Genomic DNA, 15,071 nt, shown 5'->3' on the forward strand with positions numbered 1-15,071 from the left:
ATTGAAAGTGTATTTCTTATGGACAGTCTGTATTTAAGGCTTGCCTTTTTATTTAGCTGATCAATTTCTTCCTTTTAAATTAGAGAATTTTCTCCACTATATAATATGATAGCCACATTGAGTTTTAAATTTTTTTTTTAATTTTATTTTATTTTTAAACTTTACATAATTGTATTAGTTTTGCCAAATATCAAAATGAATCCGCCACAGGTATACATGTGTTCCCCATCCTGAACCCTCCTCCCTCCTCCCTCCCCATTCCATCCCTCTGGGTCGTCCCAGTGCACCAGCCCCAAGCATCCAGTATCGTGCATCGAACCTGGACTGGCAGCTCGTTTCATACATGATATTTTACATGTTTCAATGCCATTCTCCCAAATCATCCCACCCTCTCCCTCTCTCACAGAGTCCATAAGACTGTTCTATACATCAGTGTCTCTTTTGCAGTCTCGTACACAGGGTTATTGTTACCGTCTTTCTAAATTCCATATATATGCATTTTAAATTTTTAATCAAAATTTATTGAAGTTATCAGGTTGAAAGATCATTTCTTTAGTCTCACTAGCCAGATTTTTTTGTGTTCATAGACACATATGGCTAGATTAAGGTAAGGTAAGGTAAGGTGAAGTTGCTCAGTTGTGTCTGACTCTTTGTGACTCCACATCTGTAGCCTACCAGGCTCTCCCATCCATGGGATTTTCCAGGCAAGAGTACTGGAGTGGGTTGCCATTTCCTTCGCCAGAGGATCTTCCTGACCCAGGGTTCGAACCCAGGTCTCCTGCATTGTAGGCAGACGCTTTACCGTCTGAGCCACCAGGGAAGTCTCTATGGCTAGGTTAGTGGCTACCATATTGGGTGGTTTAGATATAGAAAGCTCCTATTAGATAGTGCTGAGATTATTTATGTTTAATATATTTATAGATATGTTTGAGTTTCTCTTCTTGTGAGTCCCTTTTCTATTTGTCCCATTTGTTTTTATTCCTTTTTCTCTTCTTTCTCTTAGCTTCATTTGGTTAGTTGTTTTTTTTTAGCATTCTTATTTATTTTTTTTTACACGGTCCATGGAATTCTACAGGTCAGAATACTGGAGGGTAGCCGTTCCCTTCTCCAGGGGACCTTCCCAACCCAGGCATTGAACCTGTATCTCCTGCCTTGCAGGAGGATTCTTTACCAGCTGAGCCACGAGGGTTTTTTTTTTTTTTCAGTTTTTTTTTTCTAGGTTTTTTTCCCAGTCTATTTTAATTCTAGTTTTGTGGTTTCTCTGCTGATCTGGCAGTTTGTGAGCTCTGCACATCTCTCTGCTTATGTGTGTGTGCTCAGTTGTATCTGACCCTTTGCAACTCCATGGACTGTAGCTCATCAGGCTTCTCTGTCTATGGAATTTTCCAGGTATGAATACCGGAGCAGGTTGCCATTTCCTACCTCAGGGGATCTTCCCAGCCTAGGGATTGAACCTGCATCTCTTGGATCTCCTGCATTGGCAGATGGATTCTTTACCATTGTTCTGCCGGAAATAGCATAATTGTTCCTTATGTGGTAGTTATTCTAATAATTGTTTCTTACATGGTAGTTATTCTTTGTGTATCCTTGTGGACTTACATTGTAAACATGTTTGGTTTGTTATTGAGTTCAAGACTACAGGGGTCTCATATAGTTTTCTGGAACTCTTTCTCTGCTAGGTTCCTTTTCATGGATACTCTGTCTCAGTCATCATGAAATTAAAATTCTGTTTCTTTTAACTCAGTGAGATTGTCATACTGTGCTTGAATTACCTCTCCTTGTGCCTTTGTCTAGAAAGTGCCAGCAGGCAGGAACCAGTAGAGTGTAATTGTAACATTCGCTTGTTTCCCTTTTCTCAGTGATCATGGTCCTGAACAACTCAGAGTCAATGTCTAGAAACACTTGTTTCTTATATTTTCTACTTTTATTTTCATTTCTGTATACTTCTAATCTGATGTGGCATTTATTTTTTCATGACCAATGCAGAGGTCCTCAAGTACCTTGAGAAATATGCATATTTATATATATATAAATTTATATATATACACACATTGCATGTAAAGCCTATATTTTACATATATAAATTTTATGAATTTTATGTGCATATATAACATATATATATATATAAATATGTATATTTTCATTGGTGGCACTTTTCTGTCTTGGTTCTGTCTTTAGGCTTTGACTGTTAGATGGGAAGAGGAGTGTGGTTAATTATGATGGCTACACATAAGAAGAGTCCTGGGACCTCTCTTAGGTCAAGAGTCACATTGATAGTTAATAAATTCTTCAAGGTAAGATGGAGGATTGAAATGAAAACCAGCAAGAGAACTTAGGTCATGGTGTGGGGGGAGGGGAACATAAATCATGCTGAAGTGGTGAGGTGAGTGAATAAGAGTGAAAATTAGCAACAGAATTAATACAGATGAAATGGAGGCAGGAGAGCTATACAGAATGGTCCATGTGTCGTTGTATAAAGGAGGAAGACTGTCAGCTGTGTCACATAGGCTTCTTTCATTCAGCGCCTGATATTTAATGCTTGGATGCAGGCTGCTGCCCGAAGTCTCTACCTTGAGTTTTTGGAAGAGTCAGTTCAGCTAATTTTAATACACATTTATTGAACGCTGACTTTTTTGCCAGATACTTTCATATACGTGGGGAATATAAGTATATAGAGTTCGAACTTTTGGGGAACTCATTAATTAAGTAGAAACATACTTTCAGTATGTAATCTCATGATGCCATGGCATTTCAGGGTATTAAGGAAGAAGGATTTTATATGCAGGTTTATTGAGGAAATGATGCTGGAGTTGAGATTTAAAGGATGAGTAAGAATCAGCCTCGCACATAGGGGTGTGTGCACACAAGGAATTGTGAGAGCAAAGGCATGGAAGTAAGAAAGAACATGGTATAAAAGTGTGTGCATGTATGTTTGTGTATGTATGTATGTAAATTTAACTATAAGGAATTTAACAGTGTTAGATTCAGTTCAGTTCAGTTCAGTCGCTCAGTCATGTCTGACTCTTCGTGACCCCATGAGTCACAGCACGCCAGGCCTACCTGTCCATCACCAACTCCTGGAGTTTACCCAAACCAATGTCCATCGAGTCGGTGATGCCATACAGCCATCTCATCCTCTTGTCGTCCACTTCTCCTCCTGCCCCCAATCCCTCCCAGCATCAGGGTCTTTTCTAATGAGTCAACTCTTTGCATGAGGTGGCCAAAGTATTGGAGTTTCAGCTTCAGCATCGCTCTTTCCAGTGAACACCCAGGACTGATCCCCTTTAGGATGGATTGGTTGGATCTCCTTGCAATCCAAGGGACTCTCAAGAGTCTTCTCCAACGCATTTCATCAGCATCAATTCTTAGGCACTTAGCTTTCTTCACAGTCCAACTCTCACATCCATACATGACCACTGGAAAAACCATAGCCTTGACTAGATGGACCTTTGTTGGCAAAGTAATGTCTCTGCTTTTGAATATGCTGTCTAGGTTGGTCATAACTTTCCTTCCAAGGAGTAAGCGTCTTTTAATTTCATGGCTGCAGTCACCATCTGTAGTGATTTTGGAGCCCAGAAAAATAAAGCCTGACACTGTTTCCACTGTTTCCCCATCTATTTCCCATGAAGTGATGGGACCAGATGCTATGATCTTCGTTTCCTGGATGTTGAGCTTTAAGCCAACTTTTCACTTTCCTCTTTCACTTTCATCAAGAGGCTTTTTAGTTCCTCTTCACTTTCTGCCATAAGGGTGGTGTCATCTGCATATCTGAGGTTATTGATATTTCTCCCGGCAATCTTGATTCCAGCTTGTGCTTCTTCCAGCCCAGCGTTTTTCATGATGTACTCTGCATAGAAGTTAAATAAGCAGGGTGACAATATACAGCCTTGACGTATGCCTTTTCCTATTTGAAGCCAGTCTGTTGTTCCATGTCCAGTTCTAACTGTTGTTTCCTGACCTGCATATAGGTTTCTCAAGAGGCAGGTCAGGTGGTCTGGTATTCCCATCTCTTTCAGAATTTTCCACTCTTTCTTGTGATCCACATAGTCAAAGCTTTGGCATAGTCAGTAAAGCAGAAATAGATGTTTTTCTGGAACTCTCTTGGTTCTTCGATGATCCAGCAGATGTTGGCAATTTGATCTCTGGTTCCTCTGCCTTATATAAAACAATAGATGAAGCTGTAGTGGTTGATAGGATTTTGTAAACCATGAAGTTTGGTTTGTGCAATAGTAAATGTATCATCAAATTAGATTCATTTGTATTTATTAGAGAACTTCAGAATAGCCGTTGGTTAATATAAAATATGTAGAATGTAAAAGTAGTTAACTTTTCTTTCATGAAATCAGGTAGACAACTTAATGGTAGTGTGGCCTTCTGGGACCAAGGCATCTAGTTTTGTCATGCCGTTGTCTTTAAAAAGTGCCTCTTAGATTACATAACAGTAGAGAGGATGCCCTCTTCTTCTTAACTTCTAGAACGTCCTACACAATACTTTCATTTCCACCTTATTGGAGACTTGATTAAGCCTTTACTTTCCAGGAAGGGAGGCATGTTACATCTTTAAATAAAATTGAATTTTATTGGTCAGAAAGAAGAGGAGTAAAAGTAGTCTTTATGACAGGTAGTCAGAGAAGAGTAGTACTGTGACCAGATATGCCCTTTACATTACTCTAAATGTATTTAGAGTGGGAGTTGGAGAATGAAAGGGAGCAGGAAACACAGGGGTTATGGAGACTAATTTGGTTTTTCCAGATGAGAAATAAGCAGATCTGATCTAGGGCTGTTGCTTTAAGGATGGGGAGGAAAGAGTATATATTAGTTGGAACTATTGGTTGTAGGTAACAGAAACCAAATTTAAATTGATTTCAGGTCACTTCAGTTGCTCATTTGTTTCCAACTCTTTGCGACCCCATGGACTGCAGCACGCCAGGCTTCCCTGTCCATTACCAACTCCTGGAGTTTGCTCAAACTCATGTCCATCAAATCCATGATGCCATCCAACCATCTCATCCTCTGTCGTCCCCTTCTCCTCCTGCCTTCAGTCTTGCTCAGCATCAGCGTCTTTTCCAATGAGTCAGTTCTTTGCATCAGGTGGCCAAAGTATTGGAGCTTCAGCTTCAACATCAGTCCTTCCATTGATTATTCAGGACTGATTTCCTTTAGGATGTACTGGTTGGATCTCCTTGCCATCCAAGGGACTCTCAAGAGTCCCAACACCACTGCTCAAAAGCATCAATTCTTCAGCGCTCAGCTTTCTTTATAGTCCAACTCTTACATCCATACATGACTACTGGAAAAACCATAGCTTTGACTAGATGGACCTTTGTTGGTAAAGTAATGTCTCTGCTTTTGAATATGCTTTCTAAGTTCGTCATAACTTTTCTTCCAAGGAGCAAGTGTCTTTTAATTTCATGGCTTCAGTCGCCATCTGCAGTGATTTTGGAGTCCCTCAAAATAAAGTCTGTCACTGTTTCCATTTTTTCCAATGTATTTTCCATGAAGTGATGGGACCAGATGCCATGATCTTAGTTTTTTGAATGTTGAGTTTCAAGCTAACTTTTTCACTCTCCTCTTTCACTTTCATCACTATTAAAGCAGCAGAGTCTCATAGGACATATAGCAGTGCAGGTGGGTTTTAGGAAATACCTGGACCTAGAGTCACAAATGCTTTTATGAGTCTTCTTTCTGTCTTCCTTTTCTTCCCCTCTTAGTTCTGTTTTTGTTTTTCTTGATACTGATACATTTTTGCTGAATAATGTGCCTCATGGTAGAAATAGTCTCTGCCACTGTCTTTCCAGTTCTCCTTAGTTATAGAGTAAACCATTTCAGATTTCTGGAGAGTGACTAAGATTGAAATCAGTTGGTTTAGGTAACAACCTCTGAAACAGTCAGTTCTGGCCAGGGGTGGAGGTGGATCCCATGATGGTCATTTGATGTTCACTGTATGGTATAGTTTGGAAATCTTTTGGAAATACAGTAGTAGGTTTAGATGGCAGGGGCAAGATGATCCTGAAACTTCTGACTTGGGGAAGTGGGTGGGTAGTGATGCTTAATTCAAATATATAGGAAGAGGCACAAGTATTGTAGAAGTATATGCTGGGTTTACTTTTGGTTCTTATTGAGTTCAGCATGGCATTTAAATGTTGTAGGCAGTTGTTTAAATCATTGAAACTTTGGGTTTATAAATTAGAAAGATGTCAGCATAATTGGTGGTAGTTTAAGCCATGAGAATGGATTTAATTCCCCAAGAGGAATATTTAGAGATTAAAAAGTACAGTGGGCAAAGACTGGAAACCCAAATAAGGTTGGTATTTTAGGGATGAGAAAAAATGAAAGAGTGCAACTACACAGAGTTTTTATATGAAAGTATGTAAATTTGAGAATTTTACTTATATTCTAAATATTCTTAGAGCTCTGAAGATGAGTGGGTTGAGGCTGTTCCCCTCCAGACTCCTGGCAAGGAAAAGGCATGGAAGATTAAAGATGAAAAGTTAGAAAAAGAAGATAATCAGATTATTCAGGTAAGCCACCTGATTTTAAACAAGTGTGAACTTATAAGACTAGGTTAATGTTAAAATGAAATCAGTGTAATTTCTTCAGTAGAAAAATTAGACTTTGTAAACAATATAACTTTAACAAGTAATTTAGCAATAATGCAATCTGCTGAGCTTTTGAACTTCGTTTCTTCTCCTGTGGGAAAGTTAGCATTTATCCCTAGTCTAGTCTCGCAGGGTTTTCTGCTTCTGATTGTTGACAGGGAAGTGGTACTTCTCCCCTTATGTACTTGAAGCTTTGTACTGTTACATCTATCTGCCCTTTCTATAGTTAGTGGAGTTCAAGTCACAGTTTTTCCCTTCACTGCATGCCAAAATTTTATTAGCAATGCTCTTAGTTGAATAGTTCACAGTTTTGGGTTGTAGTTCATATGCCAAAGAAGACTGTTATTTTTATATTGTTAGCAACAGTGAAGAAAGAAAGGTGGGAAGAAATAATGTCTGAGTGCCTCTTTTGTATCAGGCATTGAGCTAGATGCCTTAAGTCAGTTTCTTGTTAACTCCTTACAGCATTCCTGAAATGTAGGTGTTTTTACCCATATTTACAGGGGAGAGTTATGGCTTACAGAGACTAAGAAACTTGCTAAGAAATTATACAGCCATGTGTCTTTAATCCAGGTTTGAATGCCCCTAGGATCTCTAAAATTTATTACTAAATGTTTAGTGTTGTTCTAATCAATTTATACTGAAGTGACTTCTTTTTCTTAATAGAGGGATGAATGGATGACTGTTGATTTTATGTCTGTTAAAACTGTGTCGTCATCGTCACTCAAAGCTGAAAAGGAAGCTGCAAGGAAAACACAGCAAGAGAAAACCCAGGCACTTGAACAGGTAAGAGAATATTTAAAATACTTTACCTTTCTAATTTGCCTTTAAGTGATACACATGTATATAAATGCAGTTTTACTTGTAAGATATTATTTTTTGTGGTATTTAATAAAATCAGTGGGAACAACTATGAAATGTGATAGAAGTTCTTGAAAAAAATTTTTTTTGCCAGAAATAAGTATAAATGTATGTTGTATTTATAATTCTAGGGCATATATGGCTGAGTATAGAGTTTGGTTTACAGCTTTGATTTATAAGGGTTTAGGACTTGAACCATGTTATATGTGTGGTCTGAAAATCTTTGAGGTGAGAATTTAAAGTATTCTTGAGTTAGTAGTGCCTTGAAGTGATTGGCAAAAGTAACTATCGGTCCTTTCTAGGGGATGACACTGTCAACTTAGGCCTCACATGTCTCTCAGAAACAAGTTCTATGGCATTGAAGGTCATAAGCTAAAATCATAAAATACATGAAAATGTAATGATGGTCCGTAAATGAGATTCACTTGAAACAATAAACAACAGATAAAACGATAAGGAAGTTGTGGTACATATAAACAATGAAATATTCAGTTTAGTTCAGTCTCTCAGTCATGTCCGACTCTTTGTGACCCCATGAATCGCAGCACGCCAGGTCTCCCTGTCCATCACCAACTCCTGGAGTTCACTCAAACTCACGTCCATCGAGTCGTTGATGCCATCCAGCCATCTCATCTTCTGTCATCCCCTTCTCCTCCTGCCCCCAATCCCTCCTAGTATCAGTCTTTTCCAATGAGTCAACTCTTTGCATGAGGTGGCCAAAGTACTGGAGTTTCAGCTTTAGCATCATTCCTTCCAAAGAAATCCCAGGGCTGATCTCCTTCAGAATGGACTGGTTGGATCTCCTTGCAGTCCAAGGGACTCTCAAGAGTCTTCTCCAACATCACACTTCAAAAGCATCAATTCTTCGGCGCTCAGCCTTCTTCACAGTCCAACTCTCACATCCATACATGACCACTGGAAAAACCATAGCCTCGACGAGACGGACTTTTGAACTCAGCTATAAAAAGGAGCACATTTGAGTTAGTTTTAATGAGGTGGATGAATCTGGAGCCTATTATACAGAGTGAAATAAGTCAGAAAGAGAAGGACATATACTGTATGTTAATGCATGTATGTGGAATTTAGAAGACAGTACTGATAATCCTCAGAGAAGGCAATGGCACCCCACTCCAGTACTCTTGCCTAGAAAATCCCATGGACGGGGGAGCCTGGTGGGCTGCAGTCCATGGGGTCGCTAGGATTCGGATATGATTGAGCGACTTCAGTTTCACTTTTCCCTTTCATGCATTGGAGAAGGAAATGGCAACCCACTTCAGTGTTCTTGCCTGGAGAATCCCAGGGACGGGGGAGCCTGGTGGGCTGCCATCTCTGGGGTCGCACAGAGTCGGACATGACTGAAGCGACTTAGCAGCAATAATAAAGGTGATTTTTGTCTTTTATTTCTTCTTCTTTTGTGTGTGTGTGTGTGTGTGTGTGAGAGTGAGTGTTTGTTTCTTACCTTGCTCAGAGCCTAGATTGAAAAGAAAGGAGCTATATTTATTGTTCTTTATTAAAGACCTCAAAATGCTGCCTGCAAATGGAGTCCAAACAGATTGGACTCTTTTCTTTTGGGTGATTTGCACTTCAGCCAAAATAGTTAATTACTTTGTGTTTTTCTGTAATTTCCTGTCTCGGAATTTTTGTTCATCTGGATTTTTCTAAGTACATGCCCTCTATCTCTGTATGGCTGCATCTTGTTTATCCTTCAAGGCTTAACTTGATATATATGATGAAATTCTTACTATTTCTCTTGATTGAAATAAATCTCTTCTTCCTTTATGTTTCCATAGTACTTTATTTGTTCCTTTACTTTCTAGTACTTGTAGTTTTCTATAAAGTGCTCTAATTTAATAGTCTTATTTTACTTCCCTTATGAGATTATAAACTTTTTAGAAAACTATAGGAGCTGCTTTATTCCTTTTATACATTTGAAAGGGAAGAATATTTAATATTCTTTTACCCATGAATTTATTTTGCTGCCTTGTAAATATCTGGATTTAGTCCTGATGTTTGATAATCTGTAGTAATTTTTGATTTTTGCTTAGGTAAAAATTCAGATTATTGTTCAGGAGTAAATCATCTAGACTAATGAGTGAGACTAGCCAGTTTTCAAACATCCACAGACCAGTTTGAGTATGTTGTGCCTGGCACATCATGTTAGTCTCTTGTTTCTTTCTTCAGATGATGGTTAGCATTTTAATTTTTTTTAATTTTTGTAATTGGTATTTAAAAGCTTTATTGTGCTTTTACTTTAATTTTATTTTTTATTGAAGTGTGGTTTATATTCAATATTAGTTTCAGGTGTGCAACATTGTGATTCAGTATTTTTGTAGTTTATAAAACAGTGGCTATACTTCCCTGTGCTCTTTAATATGTCCTGTAGTTTATTTTGTACATAGTAGTTTGTACATCTTAACTCCCTACCCCTGTTGAACCCCTTGACATTACCTTTCCTTACTGATGACACTAGTTTGTTCTGTGAGTCTGTTTCTGTTATTCGTTTATTTCACACATAAGTAATAACTGCAGTGTTTGTCTTTCTCTGCCTTGGCTTATTTCACTAAGCATGATATGCTGTAGGTTCATCCATGTTTTTGCAAATGGCAGAATTTCATTCTTTTCATACGGTTGAGTAATATTCCAGTATGTGTGTGTGTATCACAACTTGTTTATCCATTCATCTATTGATGGATACTTAGCTTTCTTCAATATTTTGACTGTAGTGAACAATTCTGATATGAACATTGGAGTACATATGTCTTTTTGAATTAGTGTTTCATTTTCTTTGAATATATACCTAGGAATGCAATTTCTGGATCATATAGTAATTTTGTTTTTATTTTTTTGAGGAACATTCATACTGTATTCCATAGTGGCTGTCTCAATTTACATTTTCCTAGAATGTACTAGGATTCTTTTTTCTCTGCATCACCAACACATTATTTGTGGTCTTTTTGAGAAAGTGAAGAGGAACTAAAAAGCCTCTTGATGAAAGTGAAAGAGGATAGTGAAAAAGTTGGCTTAAAGCTCAACATTCAGAAAATGAAGATCATGGCATCTGGTCCCATCACTTCATGGGAATTAGATGGGGAAACAGTGGAAACAGTGTCAGGCTTTATTTTGGGGGGACCCAAATCACTGCAGATGGTGACTGCAGCCATGAAATCAAAAGACGCTTACTCCTTGGAAGGAAAGTTATGACCAACCTAGACAGCATATTAAAAAGCAGAGACATTACTTTGCCAACAAAGGTCCATCTAGTCAAAGCTATGGTTTTTCCAGTGGTCACATATGGATGTGAGAGTTGGACTGTGAAGAAAGCTGAGCACTGAAGAATTGATGCTTTTGAACTGTGGTGTTGGAGAAGACTCTTGAGAGTCCCTTGGACTGCAAGGAGATCCAACCAGTCCATTCTGAAGGAGATCAGCCCTGAGTTTTCTTTGAAAGGAATGATGCTGAAGCTGAAACTCCAGTACTTTGGCCACCTCATGCGAAGAGTTGACTCACTGGAAAAGACTCTGATGCTGGGAGGGATTGAGGGCCGGAGGAGAAGGGGATGACAGAGGATGAGATGGCTGGATGGCATCACCGACTCTATGGATGTGAGTCTGAGTGAACTCGGGGAGTTGGTGATGGACAGGGAGGCCTGGCGTGTTGCGATTCCTGGGGTCGCAAAGAGTTGGACACGACTGAGCGACTGAACTGAACTGATGATAGCCATTTTAACAGGTGTGAAGTGACATCTCATTGTGGTTTTGATTTGCAGTTCCACAGTGGTTAGTGATGTTGAGCATTTTGTCTTGTGCGTGTGTGCTAGCTGTGTTTTGGCACACATAGGCATTTGGAAAAATGTCTATTCAGGTCTTCTGACCATTTTTTAATTGAGTGGTTTACTTTTTGATATTGAGTTGTAAGAATTGTTTGTATATTTTAGATATTAACCTGTTGTCAGAAATATTATTTGCAAATGATATGACCAATATCTTATTTTAGAGATTGATTCTGTTGATATATTTTATTTCCATGTCATTCCTTTTACTTACTCAGTAGTCTTTCATAATCTAACTCTGCCGTTTTGTAAATTTCCATTCCACTTTTGTTGTTTTTCACTCTTACAAACTATTACAAGCAGTGCTAAATTTCTCCATAGTACATATTTAGAAGTAATATTGCTGAGTTATGAAGTATGCACCTATTTTCTTTACAGACACTTGCAAAGACATAGTATCTGTGTATTGTCTCTGAACAATGCATGTTTCTTTACCATACTTAGTGTCTGTATTGTCATACTTAACTTTTGTCATGCTGATTAATGTGTAAGAAATTGTATTTTGTGCATTAATATACATTCCTCTGACTACTAGGTAAGATCTCTTCATTGTTTTCTTCTGTCATTTAGATTTCTAATAGTATGAGCTGCCTATTTATGTTTTCTGTTAATTTTTGTTCTGGGGTTGTCTTTTTCTTACTGATAGTAGTGCTTTATATATTCAGTCATGTGTCTTTTTTATACTTTCAGGTAGTATCTCATAATTTGTATTACTTGTTGTCAGTTGTCCACCTCAGTATGTGATTTTAGTCTTTGTTACCCTGTTGAGTATCTGATGCGTATCTCTTTGAGTGTCTGAGAGCACTGGAAGGAATTTCTTGATTGTAGATACTAGGTATGTTATAGTAGACTAAAAAAGGAGGTGACAGAATCTTTTTGTATACACTATAAGAAGTCAAATCATACTACTTTGTTTATCCCTCCAGGTTAACCTTTAACTAAAATTTTTTGTTTGTTTTTTATTTTTTTCTATTTTTTGGCTTGCAGCATGTGAGATCTTAGTTCTCAAACAAGGGATTGAACTTGCTTACTCTGCAGTGGAAACGTGATATCTTAACCACGGAACTGCAGAGAAGTCCCTAACTTAAATTTTGTTCATTGAAGATTCTGTACTTTTTTGTCAGCTCATGAATATGTTTCAAATGCTTTAAAATTTTTATTTTCACCAAACATTTTTGTTTTCAAAGGGTTGTACATATTACTAGAAACTAACATTTAATTCCTTCTCTTCTTTTCTATCTAGTTGCCTTTATTATTTCTAGTAATTGCAATTTTTAGTTCTAAGAAGCATTTTCTGACCCCCTAAGTCAAATTGGATACCCCTAGTATATGTTTCTGTAGTAGCCTTTAATTTTGTAGTGCTCATCTATATTAATATTGCTGTCTTTCTCCTTTCTCAAGGCTGTAATTTCTTTGATGGTAAGAACTATGCCTGGCTTGTTAATTATAGCCTCCGTGCCTAGCATCCCTCATGACTCAGTGGTAAAGAGCCCACCTGCAATGCAGGAGATGTGGGTTTTATCCCTGGGTCAGAAAGATCCCCTGGAGAAGGAAATGGCAGCCCACTCTAGTATTCTTTGCTGGAGAATCCCGTGGGCAGAGGAGCCTGGCGGGCTGCAGTCGCGGGGTCGCGAGAGTTGGTCATGACTTGTGACTAAACCGCCACCGCCAGTGTCTGGCATAGCGCTTGGAACACGGTAGACTCCCGCGTTGTTACTAGGTTATTATCCTCTCTTTCCTGATTACTGCCACAGTTTTCTGATGGTTTCCTACCTCTAATGTTGCTCTTCTCCAGTCTTTTGTCCACTCTGAAACCAGTTTGCTCTTTGTATAATACAAAGCTGATCGTGTTTATGACTCACCATTGCCCCAGCATGAAGCTCCAATAGCCGTTTCAAGTGGCTCCTGTGACCTAGCCTCTGATTATTGTGCAACCTAATCTCTTGTTGCTACTCATTCATGCTTCTAAAGTTTTATTTAAGTCTGAATTACTTTCTTTCCTAAAGCTGCAGTGCTTTTCCTTTCCTCTGGGGTTTTATGAACATGCTTTTATTCTTGTCCTTGGTGCACCTTAATGCTCTCGGTACCCACAAAAGAAACTGGCTAATTCTTACTCGTTCTTAGCTTTAATACTCCTCATAGTACTTCCTCTAGGAAGTCTTTGATTTGTCAGCATGAGAGGAATTTGAATTGTATATGGTTTTAGCACTCTGTACTTCTGTCTTCAAAGCACTTGTCAATTACTTGTATATTATCTATTCCTCACTATCTTATAAGCTAGCAAGGGCTGAGTTAGCAGTATTGACTGTTTTATCTTCTGCATCTAACACAGTTCTAATTCATGGTAGGCATTCAGTAAATACATTGAGTGAATGTTAATTTAGACATTATTTCCTCCAAGTTGGAAGAAGTGTGTCTTAAGAGTGTTTTATCAGTTGCTTCGTTTACTATTATTTTCTCCCATTCTGAAGGCTGTCTTTTCACTTTGCGTATAATTTTCTTCATTGTACAAAAGCTTTTAAGTTTAATTAGGTCCCATTTGTTTATTTTTGCTTTTATTTCCATTACTTTGGGAGAAGGTGAGGGTGGGATGATTTGAGAGAATAGCATTGAAACATGTATATTACCGTATGTGAACTAGATCGCCAGTCCAAGTTCGATGCATGAGACAGGGCACTCAGAGCCAGTGCACTGGGATGACCCTGAGGATGGGATGGGGAGGGAGGTGAGAGGGGAGTTCAGGATGAGGTACACATGTACGCCCATGGCTGGTTCATGTCAATGTATGGCAAAAACCACTACAATATTGTAAAGTAATAAGCCTCCAATGAAAATAAATAAGTTAATTGGAGAAAAAAAGAGTGTTTTAATATTTCCCTAAGGTTGTACTTGTTAACTGAGTCTCAGATTTTTAATTTATTAATATATTTTATAGTGGGGTTATTTTAAAATTGTAACCTCTAAAAATGTTTTATTCCAGTCCAGACTGCTGGAAAGAGAATTGAATCCATACTGGAAGGATGGTGGGACAGGTCTTCCACCAGAAGACTGTAATGTATCATCAGTCACTAAAGGTATCTTTATATTTTGCTTGTAGCCACATAAACATTTCTTGTTACTTGGTATTCCTAAGGGAATGACCTGAGTCTGCTAGTAGATTGGCAAGATGTATTATGAATTCCAAAAATGAATAACAATCCAAATCAGATTTTGAGATGTATTAAATCTGAATTTTATCACTACTTATTTAAATATTTCTGCTTGATGCTATAATTTTGATCAAGTCTGAAAACATCTGTGTCTGTTTATATATTTGCAAAACAATGATGTATATTGATTTTTTGATGTGAAATTTGTCATTTTCTATTATGAACTTCTATGGATTATTACTAAATGTTCAGTTTACATATAGAAAAGCAATGATAAAACATTTTCAGTCTTTTAAGACCTTATTTAAATTACAAGTACTTGGCAAGATTATTTTACCTTGAATATGGTAGCAAATTGATCAAATATTTTTATACTCAATAACATTTTTATATTTGAGTTTATATTTTGAATGGACTAATGCAAAGCATGGTTCTGTAAAGATATAATATTGCTTTGGTTTGTTACATTCTATGTGTGATGTATGCATGCTCAGTTGTGTCCGACCCTTTTGTGACCCCATGGTCTATAGCCTGCAGGCTCCTCTGTCCATGGAATTTTCTAGGCAAGAATACTGGAGTGGGTTGCCATTTCTTCCGGGAATCTTTCCAACCCAGGGATTGAACCCACCTTTC

General features: G+C 37.9%; 1 protein-coding gene across 5 annotated transcripts in view; it reads left to right on the top strand.

Annotated features, from left to right (window-relative positions):
- The window catches only part of CWF19L2 (CWF19 like cell cycle control factor 2), a 140,763-nt gene that overhangs the window by 13,036 nt on the left and 112,656 nt on the right, over nt 1–15,071 (top strand). For 3 of the 5 annotated variants that reach the window (XM_055547764.1, XM_055547766.1, XM_055547765.1), the window contains exons 4-6: nt 6,411–6,521; nt 7,266–7,385; nt 14,270–14,363. In XM_055547764.1, the coding sequence (XP_055403739.1) occupies nt 6,411–6,521; nt 7,266–7,385; nt 14,270–14,363 (325 nt within the window). Of the gene's footprint in view, nt 1–2,178; nt 2,295–6,410; nt 6,522–7,265; nt 7,386–14,269; nt 14,364–15,071 lie in introns of all 5 variants that reach the window. The other 2 variants (XM_055547767.1, XM_055547768.1) reach the window with 1 other exon arrangement.

Source organism: Bubalus kerabau, chromosome 15, assembly GCF_029407905.1.
Source record: "Bubalus kerabau isolate K-KA32 ecotype Philippines breed swamp buffalo chromosome 15, PCC_UOA_SB_1v2, whole genome shotgun sequence".
NCBI lineage: Eukaryota > Metazoa > Chordata > Mammalia > Artiodactyla > Bovidae > Bubalus > Bubalus kerabau.